The sequence below is a fragment of the Mycteria americana genome, chromosome 5, assembly GCF_035582795.1.
Source record: "Mycteria americana isolate JAX WOST 10 ecotype Jacksonville Zoo and Gardens chromosome 5, USCA_MyAme_1.0, whole genome shotgun sequence".
NCBI lineage: Eukaryota > Metazoa > Chordata > Aves > Ciconiiformes > Ciconiidae > Mycteria > Mycteria americana.
The window spans coordinates 30,776,443-30,790,923 of NC_134369.1; the positions used below are offsets into that span (position 1 = coordinate 30,776,443).

The window sequence follows — 14,481 nt, forward strand, 5'->3', positions numbered from 1 at the left end:
GCGGTCAGGACGGCACTGCCAGTGCGCCCGCACTGCCAGGGTGGTTTGGTCCCTGCCCGTGGCCGTGAGCCCTGGCTGTGGCAGCGCAGGGAGGATTCCTGGCGCTGGAGAACCAGTCCCCATGACAATATTTTTTCTGCTGAGCAAAGGCCACCGGAAAACGAGCGAATAAATGCCCACCGCCGTGGCCACCAAACCCGGCAGGGCCCCGGGGGGGGGGGGGGGGGCTGCTTGCGCCCCAGCGCTGGGGCGTGGGGAGGGCGGGAGGCACCCGCCGCCCCGCATCCAGCCCCGGTCTGCGGGGTGGCCTCAGCCGGTCCCCAGGGATCCCCCTGCCAACACCCAGCGTGGGGGGGACACGTCTCCCGGGGGGACCCCCACCGGGGCCTCCCCCGCGAGAGGAGGGGCTCTGCCCGCTGCGGCCGGGCCGCCTCGGGGAGGGAGAAAAGGAAACGGAGAGTTTCCTGCTCGGCAAAGCCGGGAGCGCAGCGGCCGGGCTGGGGCGCGGCGGGCAGCGCGGGGCGGCGCGGAGCGGAGCGGGCAGCGCGGGGCGGGGGCAGCGCGGGGCGGTGCGGAGGCTCTGCCTGTGCCTCTGCCTGTGCCGGTGCCTCTGCCTGCGCCTGTGCCTCTGCCTGCGCCGTGTGTGCCCGTGCGCGCTGCCGGGCGGGCCGGCGGAGGGAGGGGAGAGCCGGTGCAGCCCCCTCCCCTGCCCGCCCTCCCCTCGCCGCCGGCGCGGAGCGGAGCGGAGCGGAGGGGCGTGGAGAGGCGGCCCCGCGCGGCGGCTGCCCGCGCGGGCAGGGCAGGCAGGGCAGGCAGGGCAGGCAGGACGGGGCAGGGCGGGCAGGGCAGGGCAGGGCAGGCAGGGCAGGCTGCGCACGGCCGCCGGCAGGGATGAGCCCCCGCGGCGCGGCCCGCTGAGTTCCGCCGCCAGCCGCCCCCGGGCCGGGCCGGGCCGGGCTCGGCGTCCCCCGCCCCAGGAGCCGCGGCGGGGCCCGCCGGGGATGCGGGGGGGAGCCCGCCGCGGCGCTCCGCCAGGTAAGGGGCGCTGGGGGGGGCGGCGGTGCGGATCGGCGGGGGTGTCCGGGGGCGGCGGGCCGGGGCTCTCCCGTAACCCTTTCCGCGCCACCAACTTTCCAGGGCAGCGAGGCATCACCCGCAGCGGCGGGAGGGACTTTTCCCCGCTGGTCCCCGGCGCCGGCTGCGGCGGGACCCCGTCCCGGGCTGCGAGCGCCCGGCCGGCCGCGGCCCGGGGCTGCCTTAGCGGGGGGGGGGGGGGCGGCAGCCCTGGCCCCCGAGGGCCGGCGGGGGGAGCGAGCTGCGGCGAAACTTGGGCTGCTGTTGGGTGAGGAGCTGCCGCCTGGAACAAGTGAGTAAGTCCCCGGTGGCACGGGGGAGGCCAGATGCCCTGCCCGGTGGCGTGAGCCGCGCCAGCCGGCGGAGCAAATGCCCCAGCATTTGCTGTCAGACCTTAAAGCGGTCTGATAAACCTGCCGTGAGGACGCAGGCTGGCGAGAAGACCTCGCAGAGCAGGGCTGAAGCACGCCATGGCATGGAGCAGTCCTACAGGAAAGCTGCACGGTTCGAGGTTCGGGCTCCTGGCGCGGCCGTAGGCTGGGTACGTTGCAAAGAGTGTTCGAGGTGGTGAATGAGCGCGTTCATCCCAAAAGAGCCTTCCAGCTCCTGCCAGGGGAGCGCTCCAGGAGGGAGCGAGCATGCACAAACAGGCTGGTGGATGGCTCGGGGGAAGGTGGAGAGCACACAAAAATTCTACTGGGTTTACCCAGGCGTTCGCATCCTCGGGAAGAGACAGATGCGGTTCAGCAGATGAGGGATAAACAGGCACAGGTGGATGTTGCGATAAGAAAACTCTGGGACTGGCTGGGGTTGGCATTACTTGATAGTGATTAATTAACTCAAAACGTGTATGCTGAGTGCCTGTAGGGAAAAACTGAAATCCCCGTTGAAAGCTCCGTTGGTCAAAGTGGGCAGTAATCTTCTGGTGGCAAAGGATCTCTCGGTCCCTCTGAAATGCAGAGGGGGTGGGCAGGGGTAGGGGAGCAGGGGGCATGCCAGGAGTGGCTTTGAGCACTGGGGTCCTGTGTCTTATCATTAGAAAAGTGCCCCAGGAGATGATGCACGCGAGAGCAGAGCGAGTCTGGGTCTTTACGGGCACAAAGTACCTCCACTCGGCATGCGGTGGGGTGCTTACCCGAGGAAGGTGGTGGGCGTGAGTTCCCAGCTGGCATTCGAAGCTGTGACTGTAGGGAAGCTCTAGTGCTGTATGGCTGAAGAAGAGGCGAGGCTGAAGGCTCACTCCTACCCCATCAGGATCTCACGTTGGTGGGCCTTGCTGGGGTGGAGGCTTGGGGACAGAGACCAGCCCGGCTCACACGTCTGTTGCAGTACCCAAAATCAGGTAGCGCCTGTGGTGAGGGGAAAGGGGGGCTGCTTGGTGCTGCTTTTCTCAGCAGTCCCCCTTTCCCCTGGGGAGCAGCGGGTGCAGCCTGCCCGTGCCCAGGGTGGCTGGGCCAGAGGCGTGCTCGGTGCCTGCCTGGATTCTCAGAGCCACCAGCATGACTAAGCCACTGCTGGGATGCTCGTCGTTAAACCCCGTCAGGAGCCCATCTTCCCTGCCTCAGTGGCCACAACATGTTGTTTTATGAGATAAACTCTTTGCTCAGTGGGAGGACGCCGGGAAGTGGCGGTGCCCGTGCCAGCGGGTCCCTGGCTGAGAGTTGTTTTGCAACCCTGCGACTTAATTTCCATGCCTGGGCAGCGAGGTGGGGGGGAGCGGGACCGCAGGAGCCAGGCTGGCTGGGCAGGGAGGCACCGCAGGGTGCTGGCTGCAGCCCTCCCCTCCCTGACCAGCCCTCCGACAAGCTGCTCTGACCTGGGCAGGGTCTTGCTTGCCGGGCAGGGGACCGGGGTGCGGGGCTGAGCGGCCGTGAAGTTGGTGCTGTGAACTCTGTGGGTGACTATGCATGCGTGGGTCTCCCTCCCGGGGGGGATGAGGGCTTGTCCGCGATGAGGCACGTTTTGGGATGTGTCCCCCAGCGAGCGTGCTGCAGTGATGCCTTCCAAGTGCTGCAGTCGCACTCGTGTTGGGAGAGGGGTTTTGCCTTACAACTCCCGGTGTGGGCTTCGCCTCGCGCAGGGTGCGCCCGTGTGCCCCTCTGCACCGGCACAAGCGTCCCCGAGCGCGCGGGCGGGCAGGCAGCCCTGCCCAGTCCCTACGCTCATCCACCCTTCTTCCTCCACCGAGACCCCGGCACCTCCCCGGGCGTTCGCTGCTCACAGTTGTGTTTTCCAGCTGGTCCCAAAGTCCTGAGTCACTCTGCCGTTTCCATGGAAACAGCCTTGCTGGCGGGAATCGGGTTTGGGGGTAGAGGGTGCCGGTAGCTGCACCCGGACCGGGCAGGCCCCGGGGAGGGCTTGTGGGGCACAGCCGCTCCGCCGGCGCGTTGCCCTGGCGCCGGGGCTTGTGCCAGGGCCGGAGCAGGCATCCGCGTCGCAGACCCTCGCACCTTCTTCCGCTCCCTTTTCCCTTCCTCCCTGCCACGGGGAAATGCAGAGGGATTTCCCTAGCAGTGGTGAGGGAGCCCGGGATGAGCCCAGCTGGGCCGAGGGCACGACTTCTGGGGAGCTGTCGAGAGAGGGGGACAGCCTGGAAGGCAGCTGAAAAGAGCAGGGTTTTTTGACTGCCCTGTGAGAGGCTTGGAAACACAGCAATGACAGCTATCAGTTACTGCAAGGTCTCCTGCCTAAAGCTGCCATCACCCCCGAGTTGCCCAAAACCGGCCACCTCCAGGGATCAGCAAGGGAACCTGCGAGGAAGGCTTGGGGCAGGAGGCAGAGCAGCCACGCTCCTTGAGATGCTGCAGCAGCCCCCCATGAGAACAAGCTTTGGCAAGTCCGGGGCACTGCCCCGTGTAGCACCTGGCAGCTTTTGGAGGGGAGAAGACGTGCGAGTCGCACCGATCCCCGCAGCGGCCCCACCAAGTCCAGCCTGCCTAGTGCCTGAGCTCAGCTGCCAGCACAGCCTCTGGTGCTGCGGTCCTGCTGCGTGGCTCTAAAACCAGGTCATTCCCATCAAACATGGGAAGACCATCCCTGAAGTAGGAGTCCACCGCTCAGCATCTCCTCCCAGGCCTCCGCTGCGCTGCGGCTGGCCGGCCACGCTTGCTGCTCCCCGTGCTGGTGACTCACGGATGCCATTCAGCTTAATTCATCGCCTCCGATCCGCCGGTGCTCCTGGGCTGTCTTGCTGGCTTCTCGCCTGCTCGTCCTCCCTGGAGCAGCGCTGGGAGTCAGGGGAGGAGGAGGAGGAGGAGGAAGGCAGGTGATTATGCACCCGCTGTTTCACGGGTGTGCAGGGTGGGGGGAGCTGCACTGCCTGCGCCCATCCTTCTCCCTTCCTCTGGGCTCAAGGCTGTGGGAAGCGGGGCAGAGGAGAGGAAAGGCTCCGCACCTTCCTCTTCCCACAGACAATGCTCCTGTCCCTGTGCCAGGCACCAGCCGGCCTCCTGCAGCGCTCGGAGCCGGTTGCCGGATGCCGTGCATCCCTCGTGGACAGCCCGGTCCTGATGCGACTGCAGGCAGCCGGACGGAGATGTGGGCAAGGCAGTGGAGCACAGTCTGGCATGCTGTGACCGGAGAGGGGTCAGGGTCAGGGAAGGGGCAGTGGTGATCCCAGCACAGCGTAAAACAGAGCCCACGTGCCTTCTTGCAGGCCCCTTGCAGTGCCAGCAGTGCCAGGGGCTGGAAGGTACCAGTGATTTACCCCCACCCCAGCTCTCCATCTCGTAGCCCCAGCTGCCTGCAGGGACCTACCGGACTCAGCTCCCACCCTCAGGCTGCATCTTTCTCATCGTCTTTGGTGGAGCTGAGCTGGAGACGGAGCAGAGGGAGATTTCGGCTGGGAACACTTTATAGCATGGAAACAGCTGTGAGGCCAGCATTTCGATGACTCCCATGGTCACAGCATCCCACGGTCTAGGGCTGAGTAGCCAAAACAGTACATGCCTCACACAGGACTCTCACATACAGCCCCACATGGGCACGGCCCTCGCTCCAGCTGCTGGTCTGGACTGCTGGCCCCGGTATCGGTGCCTGAAGAGGAACAGGCCAGTTTAAGAAGAAGGTCCCCCTGGGCAGGGATGGGAGAGCAAGCGGCTATCCTGCTGCGCGTGTGCGTAGGAGACATCCTCCTGCAGCGTGTCCGCTGCGCAGCCAGCCCGCTCCAAGCCCTGGGGAGCCACACGCAGCACCTCCTCGGCAGGTGTTTCGCACCAGCCTGGCTGTGTCTGACAGATGAGCAAGGGGGGGCACGAGCGGAAGCGATCCTCAGCCGTGCCGGCAGCTCCCGGGTGCCACGCGCTCCCGCTGCCCCAGGAGCCCCCCGAGAGCGTTCAGCTGCCAGTCGCTGCTGCCTCTCGAGCCCAGGGCTGGGCTGAGCAGGAACCGTGTCCCGGGGGGGACAGGCAGCGATGGGAGGAGGCGGGAGAGCCGGCCGGGGGCTGAGAGGAGGCTCTGGCTGACTTTAAAGGCCACAGATGAGACATCAGGGAGGGAAGCCTTCTCCCAAAATCTGCCCCTCCCTGGCTGCGGCTCAGCAGACGGGCAGGGCACACACGAAGGGTGACGAGGGGCAGCCGAGGCCGAAGCTGGGCTGTAGTTTTACACCTGCTCTGCCAAGGAGGTGAATCAACACCCCATTTCTTCCCCTCTGCAGCTTGGTGCGTTGCGAAGGGGAGCGGGTCTGGGTGGGTGGAGAACCTGAAACGCTCACAGCCAGTGATCCGACAGGAACTGGGACCAAGGAGGCACCCAGGCTCTGGTCGCCTTTCGCAGGGGAGCCGGCAGCAGGTTTCTGCCACGTCCTGGGACAATCTGAGTCACATCTGCTCCAGCGTCCATCAGCAGCGCAGCGAGGAGCAGAAGTTGAGGTTGTGCGTGAAGGATGCAGTGTGGCTGGCCATCACTAGAGAGCAGGAAAGCGTTCCCACTGCGGCTTCCACCTAGACAGCATACCCGAGCCACCTGGGCCAGGAGGTGCCAGCAGGGACTCTCCTGTCCTGCCCTGGTTTAGCAGACCTGGAAAACACTTTATCCAAGGGATAGAATATCCCATGTGGACACTGGGGCCAGGTCTCCCCTCTGCAGGGTAGGTAACCCCAGATCAGGAGCAGCAATAGCCAAGCATCTGCGACTTCTGTCCCCAGCCACATGCCACATCCCTGGCAGGAAGCAGCCCGGGAGAAAGCCACCCTTATTCAAAACATCATTTTGGGTCTAAAGCATGGCTCTTAGTGCACAGACATGGTGATGGCTGGTGGGGGTGGCCTGCAGCAGCTCTGCTGAAGCCCCTCTGCTGGGGTCCTGCTCTGAATCGTGGGGTGCAGAAAACCCCGCTGGCAAGAGGTCTATGGATTTGGTAGCTCCTGTAGCCTCCTGCCTGCACCGAGCAGCTGGGACAACTGGTAAATAATAAAAATAATAATGAAAAAAAAAAGAAAGGAAGGAGGTTTTCAACTTACCCGCAGGTCTGAGCAGCCCTCCCAGCGTCACTCGCTGGGTGCCAGGGTCTCCCTGGGGAGCGGGGCATGTTGAGGAGATGGGAACAACATGCCGTGCCAGCTGCCATGGGCTCTGCGGGGAACGCACACCAGGAGCATTGCACCGTCCCAAGCCCATCAGGGATTTCTGTGTGCTCTGGGCTTGAACGGGCCTCGTGTGCTGAAATCCGTCACTGGCCCCTCGGCCTCCCTCGGAGACCCCGGCCGAGCAGCAACAGGAGCAGCTCCAACAGTCCCACCCGCAGTGGCCGGTGTGCTGGGGGCGAGCAGGGGACCAGGAGCTCGCCACCAGCTTGGGGCCGGCTCTTCCTGGGGACACGCAGGGAGCACGAGAGGAGTAGGGAAGAGGAAGCAACGGTGGCAATGATGCTGTGGGAAGGGCTCTGCTGGGTGGGGAGCGGAGGTATTTGGGTCTGTCCCCTTGGTTTTGCCTGAGGAGGGTGGGCAGGTGGCTGCAGAGGCACGTGCACAGGTGAACGTACCACACCGGGGCAGGGGACATGGAAGGAAGATGGGCAAGGGAAGGTGGGTGCGGGGGAGCTTCAAAGCCGTTGCTAATACTGGGGTGTCTCCCCTGCACAGGGGTTTTGGCTTGTTCAGCGTTTCTGGGATGAGTCTGCTATCTCCTGCCCCCCCCAGCCCCGCTGGCCTTGGGGAGCGATAGCACATGGATGTGCTATTGCTCTGTGCTTTGGAGAGCTGTTGCGTTAAGAGTTACTGTCGCATACAAATAGGAGTTTGGGAAATGGCTGGGGGGGGGGATCCCTCCCGTTGAGTCACGAGGTTCAGACAGGACCCCCTTGCTTTCTAAACTCCTTCTCAGAGAGGAGTCTAGGTGCGGCTAGGTCCAGTCTTAGTCTCAGACTTGGTCAACGGTTTATCTTCTAAGGACTGTGTGTGTAGCCACTTATCAGCTCAGGGCTTTCGCTAAGGCGACAGCATTAATTTTTACACCCCCCAGTCTGGTCATGTTGAAGGAACTATGACGGCCAGAGCAGTGAAGAGTGCAGTTTATTAGAGCAACAGGCACACAGATTCTTTGGATTACCGGTGATAAATTCACTGTCTGCAAAGCACATGCAAATACCAAGAATATGAGTATGAATAACACGGCCGGACACAAACATATATATAACATGGCCGGACACAACGCGTATATCAAGAATATGAGTAACACGGCCGGACATAAACGCGTTAAAGATAACAAAGCGACTCTATATATAGAGAGATTTCTAAGTTTTCCGCAGAGGCACTTGATATAACCAAGTGTTTGACTCTTACCCAAAGGCGTCCCGATGAGGGGGAAGAGAGGCTCAGCCCGTCGACTGATCCCAATCGCTGGAGTGGTACACGATGGTGTCTTCCCTAACATTCTCTTTCTCTTAAACCATTTTATACTATCTTTCACCTTTCAGGTGGAGCTTGAGTGACTCTAGTCATACATACCTTTGTTTAGGATTGGTGTAAAGTTTTCTCGCTTCGCTTTTAAAGGTATAAGCTAGAAAAATTCAGTGCGCAAGCTCAGTGAGGGGTGGTCGCACCTTGGAGGCGGGTAGCTTTTGGGATGGAGGTGTGTTTTGGTATTATAATGATGTTTTAATGAGCAAAGTTCACCAAAAGGACAGCATTTTGTCAAAAACGTGGCAGGCTGTTGGCCCAGGGTAGTAAATATGCAGCTTATCAGTTCCATGACACCTTTGAGTTCCCCTATTATTGCAGAGCCTGGCCGCGGCATCTCCACACCGCTCCACCCTCCGGGCAGCGCCTCTTAGAGTCAGCACACCAAGTTCCCCTGGCGTTACCAACATCTGAGGTTGCAGGCCTAGGGAACTGCCATGGAATGGATTCCTTACACGTCAGCCGCATTCCACCTGGGGAGCTTCTTCAATGCTGTGCCTTACCTAAAAGTGGGCATATTAAGTTCTAATTTTTAAGTCACCTCAGCCATTATCCCACAAGAGCAGCAGGGCAGTCTGTGAATGTTACGTGGTTAGTGAACAGGGGGGAGATGTTGAAGCACCACCACAGTTACATTCCCTCCCAGCAATGCCACAGCTCCCCAGGCATGGCAGGGGTGCTCCTCACCTCGCCCCCCCCGAGCACCCCATCCAAGCATCCTGCTCAGCTTCCCCTACCCTCGCCCACGTGCAGGCAGCAGAAAGGCAGGGGTTAGCACCACCAGACTAAAGTTGGCCTGGGCAACTAGAGCCCTGCTCTTCCCTGCACCCATCTCTGCTGCCCAGGGCTCCTGCCGCTGCCCTGTTGCCGATAGAGGATGGGGGGGATGCAGTTTCTCACGCCTCCTTTGTAGTGTTGCTGCTGGTGCTCAGAATAGCAGGGGGGCCTGAATCCCAGAGCTGGGCAGGACCTGGCCAGCACCACGAGCTCAGTGCTGGAGGCATCTGGGGCTGGCAGCTAGGACACAGCTCCGGCTCCAGCTGCAGAGCTCAGGCTTCTGCTCGTCCCCAGAGGACGGCTGACTGAGCTGGCCTGGCTGGTGGACCTCTAAGCAAAGAGGTTGGCGGCTCCAGGAGAGCCATTGCTGCTCTCCCAAGCAGGAGGTTGTTGGCCTGGATGGAGCATGCCTTACCCTGCCAGCTGGCCAGGAAGGATGGAGACGAGCCTCTCCAGGCAGTGCTTGGCACCATCCCCTGCCCTTTCCCTGCACTGGGTGTCGCAGGCACTGGCTGATGGGATGACAAGTGACTCTCAGGGCAGCTGGGGAGGAGCGTTTGCAGCAGCTGGTTGGAAGCACATAGACAGTGTGGCCACCAGGCTCTAACACCCCCCTGCCTGGGCCGCAGGGCATGGGGTGAGCTGTGGGGCACAGGATTTGCATGCACCCCCCAGCCTGGAAGGACTTCCCTGGAGCTGAAGTCCTGGCTGGAAGTGTCTCTCCAGGCTTGCCAGCCTCTGGCTGGTCCTCCTCTCTTCTCAGTTGGGGCTCTGCAATGTGTGACTGGGGTCCGTGTGGTTACGGCTGATGTACAGGCACTGTGGGAGGGCATTTGCTGGTACACCCAGCAGTAGGATAATTGGGTCCTCCTTGGCAGTCCTTGCTCAACCTGTGACTTCTTTGTTGGGTTGCAGACACCGAGACAACCTGTGAAGAAGCTCCATGAAGGTGACCAGCCATGCAATGTTCCTGGAAGGCTGTCCTCCTACTAGCCTTGGCATCCATTGCGATCCAGTATACAGCAATCCGGACCTTCACCGCCAAGTCCTTCCACAGCTGCCCCATCCCCAACCCCGTGAACTGCAGCCTGAGCCAGGATACTGATGCGGCCGACAGACTGTGCGACGAGAGCCCCACGTTTGCATATAACCTCTCCAGGAAGACGCACGTCCTTATCCTTGCCACCACCCGCAGCGGCTCCTCGTTTGTTGGGCAGCTGTTTAACCAGCACTTCGATGTCTTCTATTTATTCGAGCCCCTCTACCACGTCCAGTACACCCTGATCCCAAAGCTGACCCAGAGCAAGAGTACAACGGACAGGCGGGTCATGCTGGGGGCCAGCCGAGACCTGCTGAGGAGCCTGTATGACTGCGACCTCTACTTCTTGGAGAACTACATCAAACCCCAGCCCGTCAACCACACCACCGACCGCCTCTTCCGTAGGGGAGCCAGCAAGGCCCTGTGCTCGCCGCCCGTCTGCGAGTCCCTGGGAGCTGTCGATCTCCACCTGGAGGAGGGAGACTGCGTGAAGAAGTGCGGTACCTTGAACCTGACGCTGGCCACCGAGTCCTGCAGAGAGCACGGGCACGTGGCCATCAAAACCGTGCGGGTGCCCGAGGTCAGCGACCTCCGGGCCCTGGTGGAGGACCCACGACTGAACTTGAAGGTCATCCAGCTGGTGAGGGACCCCCGGGGGATCCTGGCATCCCGGAGCGAGACTTTCCGGGACACCTACCGGCTGTGGAGGATCTGGGATGGCACTGGCAGGAAGCCGTACAACCTGGACGTGACCCAGCTCACCACAGTGTGCGAGGACTTCTGGAACTCCGTGTCCACCGGCCTCAACCGGCCGCCGTGGCTCAAGGGCAAGTACATGCTGGTGCGGTACGAAGACCTGGCCAGGAACCCCATGAAAAAGACCGAGGAGATCTACGATTTCCTGGGCATCCCCATGGACAGCAACGTCGAGCGCTGGATACAGAACAACACCCGAGGAGACAGGTCCTCCTCCAAACACAAGTACGGGACGGTGCGCAACTCGGCGGCAACGGCGGAGAAGTGGCGGTTCCGGCTGTCCTACGAGATCGTGGCGTTCACCCAGCACGCCTGCCAGCAGGTGCTGGCACAGCTCGGCTACAAAACGGCCAGCTCCGAGGAGGAGCTGAAGAACCTCTCCATCAGCTTGGTGGAGGAGAGAGACTTCCTGCCCTTCTCCTAAGGAAGCCCTGTGGGGGCCCGGTTTTGATACAGACTGTTTCTAACTGTTGCCTTATTTTATTTTCTTTCGTTTTGTGTCCCCCCCCCCCCCCTTCTCTCTCTTGTCTTTTTCTCTCCAAAATTTGCACTAAACCTTGAGCGGGAATCTCGACAGAGTCCAGGGGAAGCGATTGCTGCCCCTCAACACGTTTCCGACGCAAGAGGAGTCGGGTCTCTCCAAGCAAGAGCTAGAACTGTGGATGGGTAACAATGTTTACAAAACACACAAAATGTATAAAGCAACCTTCAAGCTTTCCAAACCGAAGGGTACCTGGGGTACTGTACTTTTGCACTGTTTACTTTTACAATGTAAGAGGTAAATATAAATATAATTTATGAATGGTGTCGTCCCCTCCAGAATAACTCCCCTTGCCCCCGATGAGCAGGTTAGACTGGAAGCTGAACGTGGAACAACCTCCTTGTTTTTGATCTCGGTGCCACATGTCTGTCTGTTTAAGTCCTGTTCCTGGGCTGGGCAGTTGGTCAGCTGCTCGTACATGGTTATCTGGTAACACCTGTGATATCTCTTTGTGCCAAAAACCCACAAAAGAAAAAAAAAAAGGGAAAAAAAAAAGTGATTGGGTGGTTTGGTAAAAGCCCAACACATTTAATGCTTTATTTCTGTGTTTTCTGTAAATAAAAGTGCAATAAAACTGACCTGAAGGTGAACTTCAAGTGAAAGACTTCAGTGACTAACCGGGGGTGGATGCACCAGCAGGCGAAGAGCAGCGTCTCCGCGTCTGCCCAGCTCCTACGAGGCTGGGAGCGGGTGGGGGCAAGGCGGGGGAGCCGCACCGCAGGCTCCAGGGCGGCAGGGAACTGCGGTCGCCTCCTTTGGCATGTGCGTGTTGGCATCTGAAGCGTGTCAAAACGCAAGTAGTTAAGCCAAAAGTGAGAACCCGTGGTTATTTGCAGACCCGAGAGCTTGTTGGCCTGCATGGGGGCACGCGACGTGCCGACGTGCCTGGCCGCAGGGCGCTCACAGCAGCGGCACGGCGAGCCCAGCCCCACCAGGATGCCCTTTGTTGCACCCCCCGCCACGTCTGACGCTGTCGATGCCAGCGTTGGCGTGCCCTGCCCTGGAGGACCAGAGAAAAGCGCTCCGGTTCAGGTCGTTAAAACTGCCAGAATGCAAACGAGCAAACAAGAAGACGGTCCTGGCAACGCACGAGTTGTTCTTCACGAGCTGCCCGCCGCCTGCGGAGGCAGGGCCCTCGCGCGCAAGGCACCTTGCAGGCCATGGGCGAGCCCCTGCCACGCGGGGCCTGCGGCTGAGCAGGGCAGCAAGCAGCTGGACGGGGAAGCTGGGCACGCGGGGTGGGAGCAATACCGCAGCGCAGCAGAGCGCCGAGAGCCTGACGCCAGACGTTGCCGGTCTATTTGATCTCTGCCTGCTGGAACAGCCGACCAGCTCCTCCAACCCAGCTGGGACAGAGTCCTCCAAGCAGCCCAGCCCTCGAGGCACGTCCCACAGACCACGGGCAGCTGCAGATGGCAAGCCACCAGGGCCAGTCCCCAGGGGACAGAGGACAGCAACGCCCCAGCAGTTTCTCGTCTCTGTTGCTCCTGGAGCCCGGCAGGACAGAGACCCACAGAGAGATGTGGTCACACAGCTGGTCACGTCCACCCACGGCTACACGCTCCCAAGTGCTGGTCCTGCTCCTGGCACAGGCACGTTTGAGGCACCCACAGCCCACCTACCTGGGCAGGTCTCCTCTCTGAAGGTGTCTTCTGAGCTCTGCTGCCCACCAGCTCCCAGCCCGAGCTCTTGCGTGGGAGAGGGTGAGACTGGGTGCTGCGGTTGCACACAGGGAGCTAGGACACGCTGCCTGCACACCCGCTGCTTGCGTAAGGCAGGGGAAAGCTGTAACTATGTGATTGTCCAGCATCCTTTTCCCTCTTTAAAGACATCTGGAGGGGCAGCGTGTTAGTGGCGTTTTGCAACCTGACTGAACATGGCAAACCTGCTCCAGCTGGGCTGCAGAAAAGGTGAGCAGGGGTGATGTATCTGATGGCCTCTTCTCAGAGCTCGCAGCTGGAGCACCTCTAATTCAGCTAGCTGTGCTGTCTGCAAGGTGACATGGCCAGCTCCAGCCCCATGAGGAGGAACGGGGCAACCGCGTGCGTGTCCTGCAGGATGGACGCTTCCTCCATCTGCCTCCCCACACCGGGCAACCGAGGAGAACCCCCCAGCCCAGGCACCTTCGCTCAGGGGCAGGAGCAACGAGCGTCTTCACCCTGTCCCCGCCGCCGCCAAACCTGCTCCTGCTACCGGCTCAGTGCCTCCCAAGCCACGCTGCCCCGGCTGTGCCTGTGGGCGAGGACGGAGGAGGGGGGCAGACGGCAGAGGTGGCCGCAGCCAGCCTCATCACTGCGCTGCTCGCTGCTCTTTCGGAGCAGCTGGCAGCAAAACGTCAACCAAATAAATGGCTTGATTGCCCCGTTATTAGTTACTAAATTAATCCTTTTGTCAGCACTTAATAAATGCTGAGCTGTTGGCTCCTGGCCTCGACCCAGTAAAAGGGACACCCTGTCTGGGGCCCGATCCAGCACAGCCCGGCTATTGGGCTGCAATCCTCCCTGCATGAGGGCTGTGTGTCCCCGGAAGCATCAGGCATCTCTGCCCTGGGTAAGTGCCCGTGGAGCGGGTGAGGTGGCCAGGGTGGCCAGCTGTGCCCTCCCCAGCACCCATGCTGCCTGCCAGCCGGCGAGCAAAGGCAGAGGGTCTGGCTGCCCCGGGGGCTCCCCCGCAGCTCTGGGGAGGGATGTCAAACTGCCTTCTGCAGAAAGGGCAGGCTGCTGCAGGGGGAATGAGGCTTCTCCTCGCTGCCTCAGCTGGGAAAAGTGGCTGTGCAAACCTGCATGAAGGAACAGTGGCTGTAGAGGCAAAATTTCCCATCTTCAGCTGCCCAGATCCCACTTTCGGAGCTAGACCAGCTGTCCCCCGCCTGAAAGTCCTCTTGTGCACTGGTCTTTAAACCAACACAAGAAACTGAGTTTAGAAGTCTTATCCAAATTGTTCTTACCATTCCCATCAGGAAACGTGCCGGCAGCAAAATGGTTTCTAAATCGTGGTTGAAAGCCATGTCCTAGTTTAAGCAGGGATGGAGGTTCGGCCCTGCTTGGTGCCTCATGTAGAGCCCTTAGGCAAGAGATCTGATTTCCCAAGGAATCTCTAACATCTTCCTTCATCTGTGCTTCCTCTCCTCATTTCCCCCCACTGGAAACAAGAGCCAGCGTAACCAAGGTTTTTATCCTCAAATTTTACTGTAATTAAAATACAGAGATGCAGAATATTCCCAGAAACACACTGCAAAACAAACCAAGCAAACAAATTCAGTAGGAAACCAATTACAGACAATGAAATGATAAAGAACAAAAGTGTTCTCTGGAGCCCAGCACCGTGCACGGGACCACGTGGCCGCAGTGACGGCTTTGGGTTGCCCAAGGGCTCCTCGGCTCCGAGAGAAGCAG

The 14,481-nt window shown here is 60.7% G+C and overlaps 1 protein-coding gene across 3 annotated transcripts; it reads left to right on the forward strand.

The window, feature by feature from the left end:
- The first annotated feature begins 868 nt into the window (after positions 1 to 868).
- On the forward strand, positions 869 to 11,663 carry CHST1 (carbohydrate sulfotransferase 1). 3 transcript variants are annotated; one of them, XM_075501493.1, is made up of 3 exons: positions 869 to 1,366; positions 1,498 to 1,615; positions 9,666 to 11,663. In XM_075501493.1, exon 3 carries the CDS (start codon positions 9,710 to 9,712, stop codon positions 10,967 to 10,969), a length of 1,260 nt encoding a protein of 419 aa, XP_075357608.1. In that variant the 5' UTR covers positions 869 to 1,366; positions 1,498 to 1,615; positions 9,666 to 9,709; the 3' UTR covers positions 10,970 to 11,663. The 3 variants fall into 3 exon arrangements, with proteins under 3 accessions (XP_075357608.1, XP_075357607.1, XP_075357609.1); XM_075501492.1 differs by having other exon boundaries at positions 869 to 1,615; XM_075501494.1 differs by lacking the exon at positions 1,498 to 1,615 and having other exon boundaries at positions 869 to 1,035.
- Positions 11,664 to 14,481: the final 2,818 nt, after the last annotated feature.